Source organism: Protopterus annectens, chromosome 12.part0 (genome assembly GCF_019279795.1).
Source record: "Protopterus annectens isolate FY-2018-M chromosome 12.part0, PAN1.0, whole genome shotgun sequence".
Lineage (NCBI taxonomy): Eukaryota > Metazoa > Chordata > Ceratodontiformes > Protopteridae > Protopterus > Protopterus annectens.
Window position 1 is genome coordinate 895101944 of NC_056746.1, and position 19937 is coordinate 895121880.

At 40.4% G+C, this 19937-nt stretch overlaps 1 protein-coding gene across 1 annotated transcript in view; it reads right to left on the bottom strand.

The window, feature by feature from the left end:
• PREX1 (phosphatidylinositol-3,4,5-trisphosphate dependent Rac exchange factor 1) overlaps positions 1 to 19937 on the bottom strand; it is a 2105011-nt gene that overhangs the window by 653815 nt on the left and 1431259 nt on the right. Inside the window, exon 12 of the mRNA XM_044089931.1 lies at positions 11397 to 11500. Coding sequence (XP_043945866.1) covers positions 11397 to 11500 — 104 coding nt within the window. The remainder of the gene's footprint in view (positions 1 to 11396; positions 11501 to 19937) is intronic.

Consider the following 19937-nt stretch of genomic DNA (forward strand, 5'->3'; position numbering starts at 1 on the left):
TTTACAGATAAGCTTTCCTCTTCCCACAATGAATTTAATTTAATATCTTTTCATTTAATTTTAATTTATGGTTTGCTGAATGGGTTAATCCTACTAGGCTTGCAGCCTATTGTAAGAGGAGATCAAAGATGGTATTCATACCAACTCAAGGAAACTTGGCCAGGCCACTAGGAAGACATCCTTAACCTTCACAGAAGAACGTCTGAGCTATGACTCAACTAAGATTCTTTACCTTTCTTTCATACCACAGCCATAGTTCTAAGATTGTGATGGATGATACTGTAATTGTGACTAAGCTGAGTGGTTCAGGCCTTCCTACAGAAAATATTGTGCACTACAACAGATAAACTGCAGTCTGCTTGGACAGGATGGTGGAAAATACTTCAGATTTTGCCATACTGTTGCGTCACTGAAGGAAGCTACAAATGAGAAGCCACTGAGGAGAAGCTGCTAGGAGTTCATGTGCTGAGAACCCAGTTTGAGGGGGTGCATCTGCAATTGGAAGGGAAGCAACATTGGTTCAGGCAGCATGCCCATACACAGAACTGGTAATTTCCAAGATTATTGAGGGTACTCTCTTGTCAAGGGCAGGCCTTTTGAGATTTTGGCTTGCTGGTGGTATTCCAAACAAAAGGGTTAACTTCTTTTAGACTACTAAAGTCTTCTGGGGTGACAGCAACAAAGCTTTAAGCACTCAAACATACAGGTAATGGACATGTTTTCAATGTCTCTTTTGAAACTCTTCCAGACATGCAAGACTTGAGTATTGGTTTATTTATACGAGACATGTTAAACCATGGAGCAATTACATACTGCAGTACTGTCCGAAGCAGATGCTAGACTAGACTATAAAAACAATGTGCAGAGATTCTTAAAGTGAAAAAAAACAAGAAATCCTTTGGGGTTTGGGCCGGGGGATGAAATGTAGTTAACTTCAAAAAGTATATTGGAACTATAGAACGTGCCTAATGTTATTCATCTGAAAGACTGTAAAGTGATTTTGCATTGCTCTCACTACTATGGGCATTGAAAGCTTTACTATTATTTTAGGAAAGTGGGTCATGTGACTGCTTCCTGCCCAAAGAAACACTGCAATAAATGAAGGGAATATAGGCACTCCAAGGATAACTGTGCAATGAAATGTTACAAATGCAGAGCCTCTAACCAATATTCTTTGGAATAAGTACAAAATTCAGTTACTGAACCTAATTCAGTCAATACTATTCAAATTCTTTCTGCTTATATTCCTAAAGAGGAATTACCATTTCTTGAAAAATACTGGTTTTCCTATTTCAGAGGAGTGCTGGGAATTTTTGATTACTAAAAATGAAATCAAGCAACATACCAGTGAAACATCAGAACTTGTGATATCTAATAAATATGATGTTTTCTTAGAAGACCAGAAGCAACGATATTGTGTGGGTGATACACATCATACTTCAGGAGAGCAAGTTAGGAAATGAAAAAAAAAAAAGAGACATGCAACATAAAGGAGCTTAAGCTTCTTTCTATAAGCATTAATGGCTTTAGAAATTAGGTTAAAAGACATTTGTTTTTGGATGAGTTTTAGTTATGTTGCATTTTAATATATAATAGATTTTTATCCTCTTTTTAAAGGGAGAGGGTTCAAGTCGGGGGGAGAAGGAAAATATACTGGCCCTGTGAACCACAGGCTTGTACAGGACTTACATACAGGGAAGGCTACAATTTGTGATTTGTCTATGTATGCACATTATGTGTCATCTAAGCTCCAGTAAATAAAGAAAAATGGAGGTCATTTACTTAAGATCTTACTTCCATATTTATTTATTTCTGACCCAATTTGTGTAGTAGGAGATGTGATTACACATTTAGAAATTAGACAAAGGAAAAGGGCACTATTTTTTACAGCTTTGAGGGGATTCCTGGATTATGCTGAGCTTTTTCCTATTAAACATGGGCAAGGAGATCTGATATTATGGACTATGTTACTGGCAGTCCTCACTTTCTTGAGTATAATGTTCAGAAGGTAGATAGTTTCCTCTCAGATTATATATTTAGGCAGTCATAGCAAAATGCTGTATAGGCTGGATACGGCTATTTTTCTTCTGGAAGAATCTAGATTTGCTTTAGATCAGTTACGGAGAGATGGGCCATGCAGTTGTTTTATGCCAACTAGTCTACATGTTGTGTCTTTTATGGAACAAACTGTTGGAAACTAAGAATTAGACATTTAGGTACTGGGAGAAAATGGAGTATACAGGAGAAGCTGAAGCTGTTTGATGTTAGGACACTGTTAGGAAAGATTACTTAATGTAATTCAGAATATCACTTTCTGGAAGATATGGAAACCACATGGAATTTTCTTTAGTGTCATTTGGGTTTGTAGGTCAAACACAATTAAGAGAGGAGTGCTATGTTGGAAATTAGAAGACAGGGGCTGCACATGATTAACTCTGTTGTCTTCTTACGCTTTTTTTTCTTTGTTTTACTTGATAACACTAATGGTGGAGAAGAAAGTATCTTTGGAAAAATTATTACATCTCAGGTATAGGAAAACTTAGGCACAGTCAAGTATGAAGACAGAATTGAATACTGGTAGGGATTGGCTTCATTGGTGTATACTAGACTAGTGATCACTGCTACCTTTACAAGCCTAGCCATGCATCCCAAATTTATCCTGCAAGTTTTTGTACATTAGAGATTATTTTAAGGGGTGTATATAAGCTAGGGTATTACTTACAGCCTGCCTCTTTCCATGAGAGACATAAATGCTAAACCTGGAGTGAATTTCCAATTTCACATCTATTGGTTGAGGTTATGCTTGAATAAGGTTAAGAAAGAACTCTGCTTCACATTGATGAGAAACTTGTTCTGGGGGGTGTAGGGATTCTCTGAGACACATACCTGTCCCTCCATGTCCTATTTATGTTGCAAGCAAGGTTCATGTCCCTAGATCAAGTAGCTCTAATGTTATTAATTTTGTGGATGTACAAATGGTCCATAAGAGTAGGATCCAAGAATGCCTTGTATGCCAGGCATAGACTGTCTCAAAACAGTAGGAAACCACATATAGAAATAGGGCTTTCAGGTGATCTACATAAGATATGTTGTTTAAACCCTGTATTCTTTTTGTGAGGAACCTCTGTGGACATTCCAGTTGCTGCAAGAGCCTGGTCAGATAAGTACCAAACAGGGCATAGTACTCGGTGATTGGTCTGAGAAGGGCCAAATACCGTGGAATGGTGACCTCCTTGGACATAGAAGCCATGCTCTTGCTTATAAGTTGAGCAACGTAGAATGCCTTCCTTATTATCTTGATACATGTTGGTCGAAAGCCAGATTACTATCTCCATATGTATCTAAATGGGATCCGTCAATATGTTCGAAGTTTCACTACTTCGAACCCCACTTCACCGAGTCCACTTGTTCGAAGTAGTGAAACTTCAAACATTGACTTCGGCAGTCACACTACAGTGCGTAATGGGAATATTCCCTTTTCCCCACTGTAGTGTGATCTCAGAGTTGGTATATATAAGTAGGGGGTGTGGGGGGGCACAGCCCACCACATGGGGAGTGCAGGGGGGCTTGCCCTCCTGCAAAAACATGCTTTAGTGGGTTTTTTTGGGTAGCCAGGGGAACTAGACTTCAGCGAAAGTGCACTTTCATTTAAGTGGACTTTCACTGAAGTGTAGGGTCTACTGCTCTATTTCGAAGAAGTGCATTTTCGAAGTAAAGCAGAAGACACCCTCTAAATCCATGACTACTGGGTCCAGTCTTAGGGATGCATTTTTGATTTTGCTATTTCTTAGGGTGGCCAACTTTTAAGTCATGGCTTTGGATTCTATGACTGCTCCTAGTTTGCAATCATTTGCAAACTTGGTCAGCCAGAGGCCTTTGATATTGGCTTTGACTTCCAATAAATAACTGCTAATTTTAGAACAACTTGGCAAAGAAAATGAGACACTCAGAAATTCAAGGATATACTTACCAGGAAAGGAAATTTCAGTGTTGTGGAACATTTTAAGGCAGTTTGAAATCTTTTTGGGATACAGAATTAATGAAGCTAAAATAAAGGCAATAGCTGTAAATTATATACCCACAAACGAATTGGTTCAGCAATATCCATATTTATGGGGACACGATAAAATGAAGTACTTAGACGTATGAATTAAAAAGGATTCTTGGGTGGCTAAGTATATGTGGGAACAGACTAAACAAAAGATAATACAAAAACTGAGAAAATGGAAGCTCTGTTATATGGCTATGGATAGTAAGATACAAGCAGTTAAAATGTTTTTAGTCCCTTTAGTTTTATACACAGGTCAGGTATATTTTTATCAACCAGAGAAGAAGTTGGGGATAGCAATTAATAAAGAGCTGAAGGATTTTATCTGGGAGGGGAAGGTGGCAAGACTCAAGGGGATAAGCTTCTTCTTCTTCTTCTTTCAGCTTTTTCCTGGTTAGGGGTCACCACAGCGGATCACCTGTCCACTCATGATTGGCAGTAGAGTTTTTTACGGTGTCGAGTTGCCAGCCCGGCGCCCAACCTTCCACAGAGGGCACACACACTCACGCACTCACTCCTAGGGCCAATTTAGAGTGTCCAATCCACCTACAGCATGTCTTTGGGATGTGGGAGGAAACCGGAGCACTCAAGGGGATAAGCTGATTCTTCCAATTGAAAAAAGTGGTTTGGGACTACCCGATTTGGAGGGGTATTGCAGAGCTACACAGTTAAGACTCCTATAATTAGCACAAGCAGAAACTTATAATTCAAAGTGAAAAGGAATGATGATGAAATGGGGGGAGAAGCTGAAGAAACAAGGAGAGACTAGGATCTTGGATGCAGATCCTTAAGGAGAATAACAATAACTATGCAAAATATTACATTCATAAATTAGCAGAAAGTATTCTAAGAACTAATCCAATACGGAAATGGAAAAAGGAGGTTCTGCTGATAGGGATGACTGCAGTTAGGGATACAGACAATAGGCAAGAGAGGGCTGGAATTTATTGGAGAAAACTGGTAAAAGAACCAAGGTATTGGGAGCAAATAATTGGAGATAATGGGAAGAGGCAAAGAATTTATTTGGACTGCAGGACAGAGACTGCCTTCCCTAACAAGGATTTATACAAGCCTATAGGCAAAGAAAAAGAAATAGGGGGATTCTAAGCGAAAGACCACCACTGGTAGCGTTTTAGTAGAATCTAGAACAGAAGCTGCTTTTAAAAAAAGGAATAATTAATAGAGCATACAAAATATTGCATGATAACTATAAGAATCAATCAGAGGAGGTTAGAAAGGATTGGGAAGAGAGACTGGATAAGCAAATCACAAAGAAACAATAGGGGGATATATGTATATCTCCCAAATATGCAACAAAGTCTAGGAGATTTAGTCTTTGCTTGGAAGTGTTTACATAGGTATTTTTATACCTCAAGTAGACTCCAAAGAATTTTTCTTCAGGTAGACAGCAAGTATTGGAGGTGTAATCGGGAAGAAAGAAGTAACCGAGAACATATTTTATGGAAGTATGATGAGAGCTGGCAGACTTTAAAGATTCCCTGAAGACTCCTCTGTGGGAGATACAGGGTGAACAAATTTGTGTAAATAAGGAAATGATTTTTTGAGCTATGATACAGAATCAAAGTGCCTAGACATAGTAAGGCCTTGCCGAATCTAATTTTGGTGGCTGCCAAAAAAGCAATTATTAGAAAATGCAAATCAAAGTCTAAACCAACTTTACTAGAAGTAGTGAATATAGTAACAGAGATAAAACAACTGGAATTGGGATCTTTAGAAAAGGGTGGGTGCAAATTACATAAGAAAAATGGGAATTATGGGAACAATATACACAGAGGAGGAATAAGGTTTAAATGATGTCAGGATTTGAATAAACTATGTAAGTTTGACTGACAATGATTGGATAGATAAGTGATGTAAAATGATTTGTTTTCATTTATATAAATGTATGATTGCTTCTGTCATATGTGATAATTTAATAAATATGTTTCTTGTTTAAAAAAAAAGAAAGAAATGCCAAAATAGGACGCTGCTAGTGACTGGCCTATTAGTGGAGGTGGCCACCCCTATACTAATTTCCTGGGTTTTGTTGGACAGACAGCTGGCTATCCAGTATGTAACGTATGGGTTTATATCTAATTCTGTGAGCAAGTTTATTAAGTGGGATATTGTATCATGTCTTAGTCAGGTCAAGATAGGCAGTATGCACCATTTTGCCTTCATCCATTGCCTTTTCAAATAAGTCCACTAAGGTGAGTAGGCATGGCCTGGCTATGACAAAGACAAACTGGGTTGAATCCAGTGTCTGAAGGTTTCCTATGACATTAATAATCATACTCATGATAGTTCTTTCCATGGCTTGCATATGAAACTAGTCAGACTTATGGGAATTGGTTTGGACAAGCATGACATTTTATATTGTTCTCCCAATCTATGTGTTTACCAGGTCCAGTGTGTCTGCATCCTTAGTAGGGATATGGACTATCTGGTCCAGGGTATCTGTGTTCATACAGGGGTAGTTAAAGTCCCCCATAAATATGATATTAGGTTGAATGGCAAGTGTTTCCAGTAGGTCTCAGTATAAGCTATGGGTTTCATGGGTCACAGAGGATGATCTATAGCTTGCAAGGATATGATATGGAACTCTGACTATGGCAATTTGTTTGGGCATGGAGAAGCTCAAGCACATTATCCTGTTTGACCAACCTTGAAGTTTATTTGTCTTTGATGTAGACTGAGACACTTCCACCTTTAGTCATTGCTTCTGCAGTAGCTGGACTAAATGTGTGAAAGACATTGTAACCTTGCACTGCCAGGGTCCTCTTCATGGGTTTAAACCACATCTTGGTAACCGCACAGATATCTGCATTCTCCATGGTGAGAAGAGCTTGGAGGGAGTGGAGTTTCTTCTTTAGGCTCCTGGCATTGAACACGGACACATTTGGATTCTCTTTCTTTATCAAAGAGAAAGTATATACAATACATATGTGTGTATGTGTGTGTGTGTGTGTGTGTGTGTGTGTGTGTGTGTGTATGTGTGTAAACAAGAATGTATGAAAAGTAACTGAGATATGATACTATATGGGTTTATGAAGTTAAAAATGATAAAAGAAGTAGAAATGTTGGATAGGTTTGTGATAACATTTATGTTTTTATGCAAAGGAGGATGGTATTACATCTTGCACAACAAACAACTGAGTTTATTTACTGGCAAAACGAGTAAAATTAAGATTTAAACTGAATAACTGTATTATGCTTGTGTAAATATGCAAATAAATACAACATTGGCTTTGAAATGATGGCATATTTAAAATATCTTTTTTAAAGATAAAGTAATCTTAACAATTTTAAGATAAGTGCCATGGGATCTGTTACATCCATGTGAACTCCCACCAAGTCTGGCAAATGGTACCTTAGTTAATGTCTTCTCTGAAGGATGGCACTTAAGGAGTAGAGCCCCTCCCCCCATACTGCATTTCAGTGTCAGTACTGGAAAAACAAGTCCAAGCACCTGTTGTGGGAACAGAACCCACAATTATTTGTTTAATCCCTGAAATACCACTATCAAAGGCAAGTGTGCTACCTGGTGAACCACTGACACTAAATAAGAAATGCATTTTTGTGAACAATTGATGACATCACATTGCCCAGCATTCCCCATCAGGTTGCTCTGTCCACTCAAGTAGAATGGATTCAAAGACTGGTAGGACCTTATTTGCATATTTGTAAACACTCGCAACTCCTCCATATCTCTATACCTTTCTTACTTTGTCACAGCTAATCAGTATGTCTTCCCTGTTACTCTCTCTAATCTCCAACTCCTGTATAACCATCCTACTTGATGCAGGCTATGTTTTCTGTGTCTTGTATAATCTACAATTTCTACACTATATTCAGTTCACTGTTTCACAACAGCTTACAGAAAATGTCTGACATTATTCTACCTCTGCACTGTATTAGCTTTGTGCTCATATTACAGAAGGCAATGACACAGAAATGATGCTTGTATCTTACAGTACAATTAAGATGTACCACACTATCACCATATACATGCCAGTACAACCATGTGCATTCAAGACACTACAATACACATGTTGGTACTAACACACATGTGCTGGTACCACTTGAAATCTGCAAGGTATCACAGTATGCATGCACACACAGTACCACTATGCACATATTGGTACTACTACATGCATGCAGGGTACCACCATGCGCATGCTGGTATCACATTTTGGTACCACTATATTCATAAAAGGTACCACTGCATGAGTGCACAGAGCCACTATTCACACAAAGGTTCCACTTCAGGCATTCGTGCATGGTGCCACCATACACAGGCCAGTATCAGTGTATGTATGCATGGCATTACCACAAATATGTTGGTACCTCTGGATGTATGCACAATACAACTGCATGTATTCACAGTATGTAAGCACAATACCACTGAATGAATGCACCGCCATGCACATGCTGGTATCACTGTATTCACAGACAGTACCACTGTATGCATGCATGTGCCAGGTGCATGTGCTGGTATCACTGTATGCATGCATGGCACTTCCATTCACATGCTGATACCACTATACAGTTCTATAGTATCACCATATATGTGTATACATGCAGGGGATCACCTTGTACATGTTGTTACAACTCTAAGTATGAATGGGTGCCAATATATGAACATGCAAACATTATTACATGAAAAGCTCCCTGGAAGAAAATCTGGGTAAACAATGGCTGTCAAGTCTACTATGCCTTCACATGGTCAGTATATCATGCAACTTCCTTCAAGGGTGATCGCAATGTCGTAATCGCCCAACTGTCTGCATTATAGTTACATGTTACACATATAAAAACATAACAACCCAAAATAGTAGGAATCATCAGAAGTTTGTTATTAGAAATATAATTAAAGATGATTTTGGAAACAGGAGAATGTAAACAAATTGCAGAGAAACATTTCTAGTAGATAGCAGCAAACTAGAAACATCCAATGCCATTTTCCAAGAAGAGACAAAAAAAAAAAAAATAAAGAAAAAAACAGGCCACTTAACCACCAATGAAGCAGACTAGGTCATTCCAGAAATCCTTTCCTGCTGTGTGTGGTCAACATTTTGTCAGCAAAACAGCATGTAGAACCAAGTAGTACAGTTTTATTGTAGCCCACCACTATCAGTATTTACAAGATCACTGCATCTTTCATGGGAAGTACACACTGTTCCATTACACTAACACGAGTGCCTTTGTAAAACGTATTATGTGGTCAAGTGTGAGTGTTATTTTGTTTTGGGAAAAAAACTAAAAAGGCCAACTCAACAAAAACAAGCCAAACAAGTTCAACAGAAGAATGGTTAGCAGAAAAAATACTTGCATAGACTCTACATTCAAGCCCTCTGCCATAAAGGCTCATTGTCCAAGAGACAAGTTGCAATGGATGTGCAAGGCTGCTGCATGATTCCACATTGTTGGTGGTAGTAGACAGTCCTATCTGAATCTCAAAATCTTCAAGTAGTTCCTAAACAAATGACATTAGCATGCAAAAAGCAAATGCACAAGACAGCTTATGACATAGCACATTAATGCCATATAAAAAAGTGAGCAGCATCAAAGAGTTCCAACAGCACATCCTATGCTTTCCCACCACCAGCTGCACTTTATGAAATGACCTCAGTGGGATAACGTAGGCCCATTATCTTAGTTCCAAGTTACCAAAGGAGTGCTGGATCACACTGAGTAGTACAGTAGTTATTATTACCAACCTAAGGGCACACAAAAGAAGATGAAGAGTTCGACCTAAACCATTGCATGCCCCATTCTGTAAGCTAATTGTCTGCCTGTCAAAATACTACTCAAGATTTCACAGCCATAAATGTTCTTGTCTTATTTCTCCTCTGAGTTTCTCTGAAAGAAGACACACTCCTTCTGTCCCTGAATGAAGCACATAAACCAGGTTGACCACAACCACCTCTCCCCTGAAAATGGAACACTGGCCTAGTGGGGCCAACCCGGTCAACAAAGAGTAAATACAAGAAAAATAAATAAATTCTCTTGGATCTGTTACATGTACGGCTGTCTTCTCACAAGGAGTATGAAGGGATGGCATACTTACCTTAATCCACAGAGAAATGCTGGCTCTGTTACATGTACGGCCACCTTCTCACAAGGAGTATGAAGGGATGGAGTACTTACCTTAATCCACAGAACAATGTTAATTAGAGATGTTATAAGGGATGGCATACTTACCTTAATCCGCCGAGCAATGTTAATTAGAGATGTTATCAGGGATGGAGTACTTACCTTAATCCACAAAGCAATGTTGATTACAGATGTTATCAGGGATGGAGTACTTACCTTAATCCACAGAGCAATGTTAATTAGAGATGTTATAAGGGATGGCGTACTTACCTTAATCTGCAGAGCAATGTTAATTACAGATGTTATAAGGGATGGCGTACTTACCTTAATCCACAGAGAAATGTTAATTAGAGATGTTATCAGGGATGGAGTACTTACCTTAATCCACAGAGCAATGTTAATTAGAGGCGTTATTAGGCATGGCTTACTTACCTTAATTCACAGAGCAATGTTAATTACAGATGTTATTAGGGATGGAGTACTTACCTTAATCCACAGAGCAATGTTAATTAGAGATGTTATAAGGGATGGCGTACTTACCTTAATCCACACAGCAATGTTAATTAGAGATGTTACATAGATCTAATGCTAGTTCACAGCCTCCCTGGTCTGTCCTTTGAGGAGTACATCTAGTGTCTGCCTAGCCATTCACCCTCCAGCCTCAGCACAGTATACAATGATGTAATGGAGTGCATGCATGTTACTTTTTTAATGTATTCACAGATCTTCCTTTCAGGTGACTGCAGTGCTGCACACCCCATAAGTGTTAGATACTCAGTGTGCAGCCTTACATCCTCTTTCCTGAGTGAAAAGAAGATAACTGACTGAGCCAAACACTACTGCAGCAGACTCAGCTTTCTGTAGAGCATGCATCACTGGCCGTGTAAAACCCCATGATCCACAACAGTGGCTGGTTTATATTTATCAGTCACACTTAATAGTGTGGCTCTCCAAAACACCCCCTGACCTACACTTCACGTCTTATTCACAGCAGGCGAGCCATTTACAAAACATAAGCCAAATAAACCAAGCAGCAAATGAACTTAACTGGACTTCTGATACTATTACTGTGCTCCTGAGAGAGCAACTTTGATTTAAGGAAGTGTATTTTAGCAACAAAAGATGGAAAGGCCCTAGAAAAGTGACAGGAAATCTAATCTGATAATGTTATAAAAGGCAAAACCACAGAATAGACTGGTCTTTGTAAAAGCAAATTCATGAAATTGCCTATTACAAATGTCAAAGTAGGCACCTTGGACATGATGTCTTCCATCTCACTTCTTGGTTTATATGTTCCATCATCATAACGAAACCGGTACAGAACCTGCTCATTCTTAAACTGGTGCCTGTCTGAAACTGAAACAAATAAAAGCATTAATGTTGTGCCAGCAGTATGGTTTCACTTAAACATTACTTCATTATCCTTTTCTCTGTGCAACATTCGGTAAAATTAGAACCAGATAACATCACTACTTATTTAAAACATTTTGTTAACTAAGCAGTCTAACTGAAGTGGGCGGCGCAAAAGAAAAGTTCAAAAGCATAAGAACAGTTTGTACAATTACATTAGTAATGTACAAACTCACAACAATATAACCATCAGCAATAATCACACTTCTAAAAATGCTTATATGCCACTCTTACCGTAACTAATTTGTACAAAATACCAGATTAAAGTAATGGTTGGACAGCAGCACCGGTTACACTTTGGAAAAATATACAGAATCCTACTGCTTCATCCAAAGTTGCAGCATAACTAAGAAAAAACTGCCTTACCTTGGAAATCTTTTCTGGAAAAAAAAAAACTGCAGCTTCCTGACATTTAGAGGAAAAATCTTTTCTGGAACACCGACCAGCTGAGCTACTCATCCTATCAACTATCTAAAAGACTGCAGCTAGACAATTAGATGTGACAGGGATCTCTCTAAAGACAAATCAGCCTTTTTAATGAACTCTACATCTGGTATTATAAAACTCATCCAGAACAAGTTTTGTCTTCAGGAGGATGGGTCATACCCCTTCTTCATTCCAACCTCTGTCCCAGCCCACATATCAATTTCAGCTTGTGACTCAACCAAAGCTTCTGCCAAGCCACAGTCCTACAGTGTAGTCTACCTGGAACCACCTGACGCAGTGCTGGGGTAACTTCATACATGGTGCACGAGAAAGAATCTGCAATTTTCCCTACACCAAGACATATCCAAAAAGTCAGAACACCACCCTTGTCAGCTCCAGACCTGAAGAATAACAGATGGCTACTTTCTCCCTTTGTACCTGTCTTACTTTTGATAGAACCCTTCACAGCACAATGGAGGTACAAGCCCTGTTTGTTGATCAGAGTTAATATTGCAGCATCTTAGGTACACACACAATGCAGGATGGACTCCTATCTCTATAACATTTTACTCTTGGGTAGGTCTAAGACAGTCTGTCTCCAAAATAAACTCCAGGTTAGGACACACAAAGAAGGAGCTCCTATAGCTCTACGATTCTTTGCCACCGTTAGTCTCCTACATTCAAAGGAGATTAGTGGATTAATAGGCAAGGAGCCACATTAGCGAGGAGCCAAAAGGAGGTCCCCTCAAATAGTAGACTCAGAGGATCAAACCTGAACTGATACAACTCTAGCTAGTTAAAATAAGCCGAATGAAACAGCAAGTACTTTACACATTTATACAACAGGGAAAATAGAAAAACAAATTTGCACAGAAAACTGACTTTTGACCATTTGCTTCTTAAGGCAAAATATGAACTGAAAAATTTGGTTAGCTACTTGTCCTTTTAGCTACTAATCAAACTTGAATCCCTGTCTAAGAGAGAAGTCCCTCTTCATTATGGGGATGTCTGCAAAAGCATTGTTACTTAGTCCAGACAGGTGGATGTCCACCTGCTTCAATTTTTTTGGATTAAGTAATACTACTTCGGCTGTGATCCTTATGACAAAAACCATGTTTATCATAATGTTGCTTCTATTCTTTTTTTCACTTTACCCTCTTTGCTACAACATTTGTTAATAAAGGTCAAGGTGCATGTGACACTGTATTGTATATACATTGTAAATACATATTCCTTTTACATTCAATTATTTTTTCCTGAGAGTCAGTCTAATGCTGTTATACCTCCTGTCCACAGCATGTCTCTGAGCAATACAAATATGATGCAGCACCATTCTTTGTGTACCTGTATTTCCAGTACTGGCGTCATAACCTATACTTTTCATCTACATTTTGATACACAGCTAACTATTAGTGATTACCCATAGGAACCGGCTATTCAAAATGTTATGCTATTTAAATAATCATGAAGTTCATATTCAAAGTTTCAATCAGTAATACAATTCGGTTTCATAACAGCTTTGTACTAGCTTTAAAAAAATTGAAAATTGGATGTGCAATTAACTTAATACATGAAAGTAAGTAAAACATTACCTTTAAAACCAGTGGTGTGTGGGACAATGTTTCTGAGTCTCCAATCAATATCTGAGGCTGGTATATGCCCATGTTATCTGGTGGATTCTCTTAACTTCCTCTTACCTCCTGAGGATGCAAGTGAAAGTTGAGCTGTCCGTTAATGTCTGTTTTATTTGATTTTTGTGTCTCCACGGGGCAACAGTTTCTTGTGTGCATGTATGCATGTGTGTGTGTGTGTGTGTGTGTGTGTGTGTGTGTGTGTGTGTGTGTGTGTGTGTGTGTGTGTGTGTGTGTGTGTGCAAAGTTGAGCATGCAATCTCATTTATCTGACAACTGACACAGAGAGAACCCAGGCTACAGCAGAAAAGGATCAGTGGATTAGGTTACTTACCTGGATACAAAATCCCCACCTCCTTTCTCATGGTATATACTCAGTATGATCCTGCTCATCTTTCCTTAAACTGTCATTCGTATAGCTAGCTCATCTGGCACCATGTGCAGATCTCCCAACTAAAAAAAAAAAAAACAGTTCTCCTCCACTCCTGTAACTGTAGAAAGCTGTTTGCTAAAATACTTATTGACAGCTTACAACAGTTACTATACTCTCAGCACACACACTAAGCACTTAGATCAAAATTAATTTATATATCCTCAGTGCTCCAAACATGCAGTGTTGATACTGCACTCCTGCACCATCTGCACCTGCAGATTACGCCCCTGACAGCTTCACATTATAAACTTAGTTTCATCCCTCTCATCCTTCCTTAATCTATGCACTCACCACTGCCCTTCTATCCCTTCCACTCACTATGTACTCAGTGCCACCCATCTCATCCTTCTTTATGCAAAGTGTTCACCATTACCCTTCTAGCTCTTTCTCATATGGTGGAGTCAGTGCCATCCTTCTAATCGCTCCTAACACATGTACTCTGAGGCCATCCCCCTCATCCTTCCTCACACCACATAGTCAGTGCCATCCCTTTCATCCTTCCTCACACTACATAGTCAGTGCCATCCCTCTCATCCTTCCTCACACTACATAGTCAGTGCCATCCCTCTCATGATTCCTCACACTACATAGTCAGTGCCATCCCTTTCATCCTTCCTCACACTACATAGTCAGTGCCATCCCTCTCATCCTTCCTCACACTACAGAGTTAGTACCATCCCTCTCACCCTTCCTCACACTACATAGTCAGTGCCATCCCTCTCATCCTTCTTCATATTTCATAGTCAGTGCCATCACTGTCATCCTTCCTCACACTACATAGTCAGTGCCATCCCTCTCATCCTTCTTCATATTTCATAGTAAGTGCCATCCCTCCTCTCCTTCCTCACTAGATGCACTCATTACCACTCATCTCCTTCCTCACCAGTTGCACTCACTATCATTCCCCTCCTTCCTCACTAGTTGCACTCACTATCACTCCTCTCCTTCCACACTAGTTATACTTACTACCACTCCACTCCTTCATCACATTGTGCACTGTCACTCCTCTCTTTCCCCACTAGTTGCACTTACCATCACTTTTTGCCTTCTTCACTAGCTGTAATCATTCTCATTCCTCTCCTTCCTTGCTAGTTGCACTCACTGATGCTTTTCTCCTTGCTCACTAGTTGCAGTCACTATCACTCCTCTCCATCTTCAGTAGTTGTACTCAGTATTACTCCTCTCCATCCTCATCAGTTGCACTCACAATTACTTTTCTACATCCTCACCAGTAGCACTTACTAGTACCCCTCTCCTTACTCACTAGTTGCATTCATCAATCCTCTCCTTCCTCACTAGTTGCACTCACTATCACTTTTCTCCTTCCTCACCATCTGCACTCATTCTCACTTCTCTCCTTCCTCATTAGTTGCACTCACTGCCACTTTTCTCCTTCCTCACTAGCTGCACTCACTGTCACTCCTCTCCCTCCTCAATAGTTCTACTCAGTAATAGTCCTCTCCTTCCTCACTAATGCACTATCAATGCTTTTCTTCCTCACTCCTGCACTCATCATCACTCCTCTTCTTCCTCACTAGTTGCACTCACTATAATCCGTCTCCTTCCTCACTAGTTGTACTCACTATCACTCCTATCCACACTTTTCTCCTTCATCACTGGCTGCATTCATTCCCACTCCTCTCCTTCTTCACTAGTTTCACACACTACCACTCATCTCCTTCCTCACCAGCTGCATTAAATATCACTCCTCTCCTTGCACTTACTCTCACCCCTCTCCTTCCTTGAGTTGTACTCAGTACCACATCAGACCTGTCACTCCTCACTAGTTATACTCACAACCACTCCTCTCCTTTCTCAGATTGCACACTTACGATCACTCTTCTGCATCCTCATTAGTTGCACTTACTACCAATCCTTTCCTTCATCATATTGTGCACTCAGTGCTACTCCTCTTCTTCATCATGTAGTTGCACTCACTGCTACTCCTCTCCTTCCTCACTAGTTGCAAAAGCATTGTTACTCAGTCTGGACAGGTGGATGTCCACCTGCTTCAATTTTTTTGGATTAAGTAATACTACTTCGGTTGTGATCCTTATGACAAAAATCATGTTTATCATAATATTGCTTCTATTCTTTTTTTCACTTTACCCTCTTTGCTACAACATTTGTTAATAAAGGTCAAGGTGCATGTGACACTGTATTGTATACACATTGTAAATACATATTCCTTTTACATTCAATTATTTTTTCCTGAGAGTCAGTCTAATGCTGTTATACCTCCTGTCCACAGCATGTCTCTGAGCAATACAAATATGATGCAGCACCATTCTTTGTGTACCTGTACTTCCAGTACTGGCGTCATAACCTATACTTTTCATCTACATTTTGATACACAGCTAACTATTAGTGATTACCCATAGGAACTGGCTATTCAAAATGTTATGCTATTTAATAATCATGAAGTTCATATTCAAAGTTTCAATCAGTAATACAATTCGGTTTCATAACAGCTTTGTACTAGCTTTAAAAAAATTGAAAATTGGATGTGCAATTAACTTAATACATGAAAGTAAGTAAAACATTACCTTTAAAACCAGTGGTGTGTGGGACAATGTTTCTGAGTCTCCAATCAGTATCTGAGGCTGGTATATGCCCATGTTATCTGGTGGATTCTCTTAACTTCCTCTTACCTCCTGAGGATGCAAGTGAAAGTTGAGCTGTCCGTTAATGTCTGTTTTATTTGATTTTTGTGTCTCCACGGGGCAACAGTTTCTTGTGTGCATGTATGCATGTTTGTGTGTGTGTGTGTGTGTGTGTGTGTGTGTGTGTGTGTGTGTGTGTGTGTGTGTGTGTGTGTGTGTGTGTGTGCAAAGTTGAGCATGCAATCTCATTTATATGACAACTGACACAGAGAGAACCCAGGCTACAGCAGAAAAGGATCAGTGGATTAGGTTACTTGCCTGGATACAAAATCCCCACCTCCTTTCTCATGGTATATACTCAGTATGATCCTGCTCATCTTTCCTTAAACTGTCATTCGTATAGCTAGCTCATCTGGCACCATGTGCAGATCTCCCAACTAAAAAAAAAAAAACAGTTCTCCTCCACTCCTGTAACTGTAGAAAGCTGTTTGCTAAAATACTTATTGACAGCTTACAACAGTTACTATACTCTCAGCACACACACTAAGCACTTAGATCAAAATTAATTTATATATCCTCAGTGCTCCAAACATGCAGTGTTGATACTGCACTCCTGCACCATTCTGCACCTGCAGATTACGCCCCTGACAGCTTCACATTATAAACTTAGTTCCATCCCTCTCATCCTTCCTTAATCTATGCACTCACCACTGCCCTTCTATCCCTTCCATTCACTATGTACTCAGTGCCACCCATCTCATCCTTCTTTATGCAAAGTGTTCACCATTACCCTTCTAGCTCTTTCTCATATGGTGGAGTCAGTGCCATCCTTCTAATCGCTCCTAACACATGTACTCAGTTCAATCCCTATCATCCTTCCTCACACTACATAGTCAGTGCCATCCCTCAAATCCTTCCTCACACTATATAGTCAGTGCCATCTCTTTCATCCTTTCTCACACTAGTCAGTGCCATCCCTCTCATCCTTCTTTATATTTCATAGGCAGTGCCATCACTGTCATCCTTCCTCACACTACATAGTCAGTGCCATCCCTCTCATCCTTCTTCATATTTCATAGTCAGTGCCATCCCCCTCATCCTTCCTCACACCACATAGTCAGTGCCATCCCTTTCATCCTTCCTCACACTACATAGTCAGTGCCATCCCTCTCATCCTTCCTCACACTACATAGTCAGTGCCATCCCTCTCATGATTCCTCACACTACATAGTCAGTGCCATCCCTTTCATCCTTCCTCACACTACATAGTCAGTGCCATCCCTCTCATCCTTCCTCACACTACAGAGTTAGTACCATCCCTCTCACCCTTCCTCACACTACATAGTCAGTGCCATCCCTCTCATCCTTCTTCATATTTCATAGTCAGTGCCATCACTGTCATCCTTCCTCACACTACATAGTCAGTGCCATCCCTCTCATCCTTATTCATATTTCATAGTCAGTGCTATCCCTCTCATCCTTCCTCACACCACATAGTCAGTGCCATCCCTTTCATCCTTCCTCACACTACATAGTCAGTGCCATCCCTCTCATCCTTCCTCATACTACATAGTCAGTGCCATCCCCTCTCATGATTCCTCACACTACATAGTCAGTGCCATCCCTTTCATCCTTCCTCACACTACATAGTCAGTGCCATCCCTCTCATCCTTCCTCACAATACAGAGTTAGTACCATCCCTCTCATCCTTCCTCACACTACAGAGTCAGTACCATCCCTCAAATCCTTCCTCACACTATATAGTCAGTGCCATCCCTTTCATCCTTCCTCACACTACATAGTCATTGCCATCCCTCTCATACTTCCTCACACTACAGAGTCAGTACCATCCCTCTCATCCTTCCTCTCACTACATAGTCAGTGCCATCCCTCTCATCCTTCTTCATATTTCATAGTAAGTGCCATCCCTCTCATCCTTCCTCACACTACATAGTCGGTGCCATCCCTTTCATCCTTCCTCACACTACATAGTCAGTGCCATCCCTCTCATCCTTCCTCACACTACAGAGTCAGTACCATCTCTCTCATCCTTCCTCACACTACATAGTCAGTGCCATCCCTCTCATCCTTCCTCACACTACATAGTCAGTGCCATCCCTTTCATCCTTCCTCACACTAGTCAGTGTCATCCCTCTCATCCTTCCTCACATTACAGAGTCAGTACCATCCCTTTCATCCTTCCTCACACTACATAGTCAGTGCCATCCCTCTCATCCTTCCTCACACTACATAGTCAGTGCCATCCCTCTCATCCTTCTTCACACTACATAGTCAGTGCCATCCCTCTCAACCTTCCTCACACTACATAGTCAGTGCCATCCCTCTCATCCTTCCTCACACAACATAGTCAGTGCCATCCCTCTCATCCTTCCTCACACTACAAAGTCAGTGCCATCCCTTTCATCCTTCCTCACACTACATAGTCAGTGTCATCCCTCTCATCCTTCCTCACACTACAGAGTCAGTAACATCCCTCTCATCCTTCCTCACACTACATAGTCAGTGCCATCCCTCTCATCCTTCCTCACACTACAGAGTCAGTACCATCCCTCTCATCCTTCCTCACACAACATAGTCAGTGCCATCCCTCTCATCCTTCCTCACACTACATAGTCAGTGCCATCCCTCTCATCCTTCCTCACACTACATAGTCAGTGCTATCCCTCTCATCCTTCTTCATATTTCATAGTAAGTGCCATCCCTCTCATCCTTCCTCACACTACACAGTCAGTGCCATTCCTTTCATCCTTCCTCACACTACATAGTCAGTGCCATCCTTCTCATCCTTCCTCACACTACAGAGTCAGTACCATCCCTCTCATCCTTCCTCACACAACACAGTCAGTGCCATCCCTCTCATCCTTCCTCACACAACATAGTCAGTGCCATCCCTTTCATCCTTCCACACACTACATAGTCAGTGCCATCCCTCTCATCCTTCCTCACACTACAGAGTCAGTACCATCTCTCTCATCCTTCCTCACACTACATAGTCAGTGCCATCCCTCTCATCCTTCCTCACACTACATAGTCAGTGCCATCCCTTTCATCCTTCCTCACATTAGTCAGTGTCATCCCTCTCATCCTTCCTCACACTACAGAGTCAGTACCATCCCTTTCATCCTTCCTCACACTACATAGTCAGTGCCATCCCTCTCATCCTTCCTCACACTACAGAGTCAGTACCATCCCTCTCATCCTTCCTCACACTACATAGTCAGTGCCATCCCTCTCATCCTTCCTCACACTACAGAGTCAGTACCATCCCT